This window comes from Olea europaea, unplaced genomic scaffold (assembly GCF_002742605.1).
Source record: "Olea europaea var. sylvestris unplaced genomic scaffold, O_europaea_v1 scaffold30443, whole genome shotgun sequence".
NCBI lineage: Eukaryota > Viridiplantae > Streptophyta > Magnoliopsida > Lamiales > Oleaceae > Olea > Olea europaea.
The window spans coordinates 1-1,350 of record NW_019249136.1 but is presented as its reverse complement, the minus strand read 5'-3'; the positions used below and the strand labels follow the sequence as shown (position 1 = coordinate 1,350).

The 1,350-nt window shown below is 33.1% G+C and overlaps 1 protein-coding gene across 1 annotated transcript; it reads left to right on the top strand.

Annotated features, from left to right (window-relative positions):
- Window positions 1–532: 532 nt before the first annotated feature.
- On the top strand, window positions 533–1,299 carry LOC111384908 (ABC transporter B family member 15-like; the record flags this gene model as incomplete). Its single annotated transcript, XM_023009254.1, has 2 exons — window positions 533–812; window positions 1,241–1,299. Coding segments are annotated over exons 1-2 (290 nt in total), but the record flags the coding sequence as incomplete, so codon positions are not given.
- Window positions 1,300–1,350: the final 51 nt, after the last annotated feature.

Genomic DNA, 1,350 nt, shown 5'->3' with positions numbered 1-1,350 from the left:
CGTATTTATATGTAATAATATACGTCCTTGTAGTTAAACAATATGTTTCATATTCAATAGACATTCTTATATGAAATTATTCAACTTGCTATTAAGTCAGATTCAAGTTCCAAGTTCAAATCTCGTAAATAAATTCCACATGCATATGTCTATGCAGTGTAAATGAAGAATTATTAATTAAATAATTAATCTCGAAATAGAAGTTTAAATGTTTAATTCTTTCGATGATTGCTTGACTCATATTTATTATAAAAATGTTATTTGGCTAAAATAGTGTCAAAGAGTTATTAAAAAGGAATAATTATTTGTTGGAAGTGTCTTATTTAAAAATGATTTAGAGCTTACAGAAAATAATCAGAGTTGTTAATAAATAATTATATACATTTGATACCGTCTCAATATTCGTCCTTCTCCAGCATGCTAAATGACAAAACATTTGCAGATGTAAGCACAAAAACCAGGAAAAAAACAACGGTAGAGACCGAATATATATATGCTCTCTCTACAGGCTACAGCAGTGGAGACACTGAATCTCTCTCTCTCTCTCTCGTTTTGTTTTTAGTTATAAAGTGTAAAAAAATATGGGTAATGAAAGTAAGATTCCGGAGAATAAGAAGAAAAATGGTTCTTTTCGGTCCATATTCATGCATGCTGATAGTTACGATGCCTTGTTGATGAGTTTAGGGTTGTTGGGAGCCATTGGTGATGGAATTTCAATGCCAGTTACGTTTTTAGTCACTAGCAAACTCATGAACACTTTTGGCAGCGCAACCATATCACTCACTCAAAATTTCACTCAACGGATTAACGAGGTATGTCCCCACCAGGGGCGGAGCCAGCCCCGACGATCCCATATGATTGCTGGTGCTGGCTCCATCGAATTTTCTTTTCCTTATATATGCTCACTTATATTTCCGTATATGTGTGTCGGTATTTTTTAGCTTCCTTTCCAGTTTGATTCATGGTTACTCATTTCATTTTGGATCGAGTGTTAGTTAAAATCTCACATTCTTTAGATAAAAATAATAAAGATAATTTTGGATCGAGCATTAGTTAAAATCTCACATCCTTTAGATAAAAATAATAAAGATAGAGGTTTGTGCTACTTTTTCTTAGTGAGTTTGATGTTTGAAGACGGAGTTTCAAGATTTTGGATAGACATATTTTAAGTTGGTGTTCTCAAATGAGCCACGCCACTATCTTAAATATATTAGTGATGGATTTGGCTTTCTTTTTGCAGAATGCAGTGCTTTTGTGTTACATGGCTTGTGGGCAATGGGTTGCTTGTTTTCTTGGTAGGTATCAATATTGTGATGGAACTGCAAATTTTAAATTCCCTATCCATTTTAG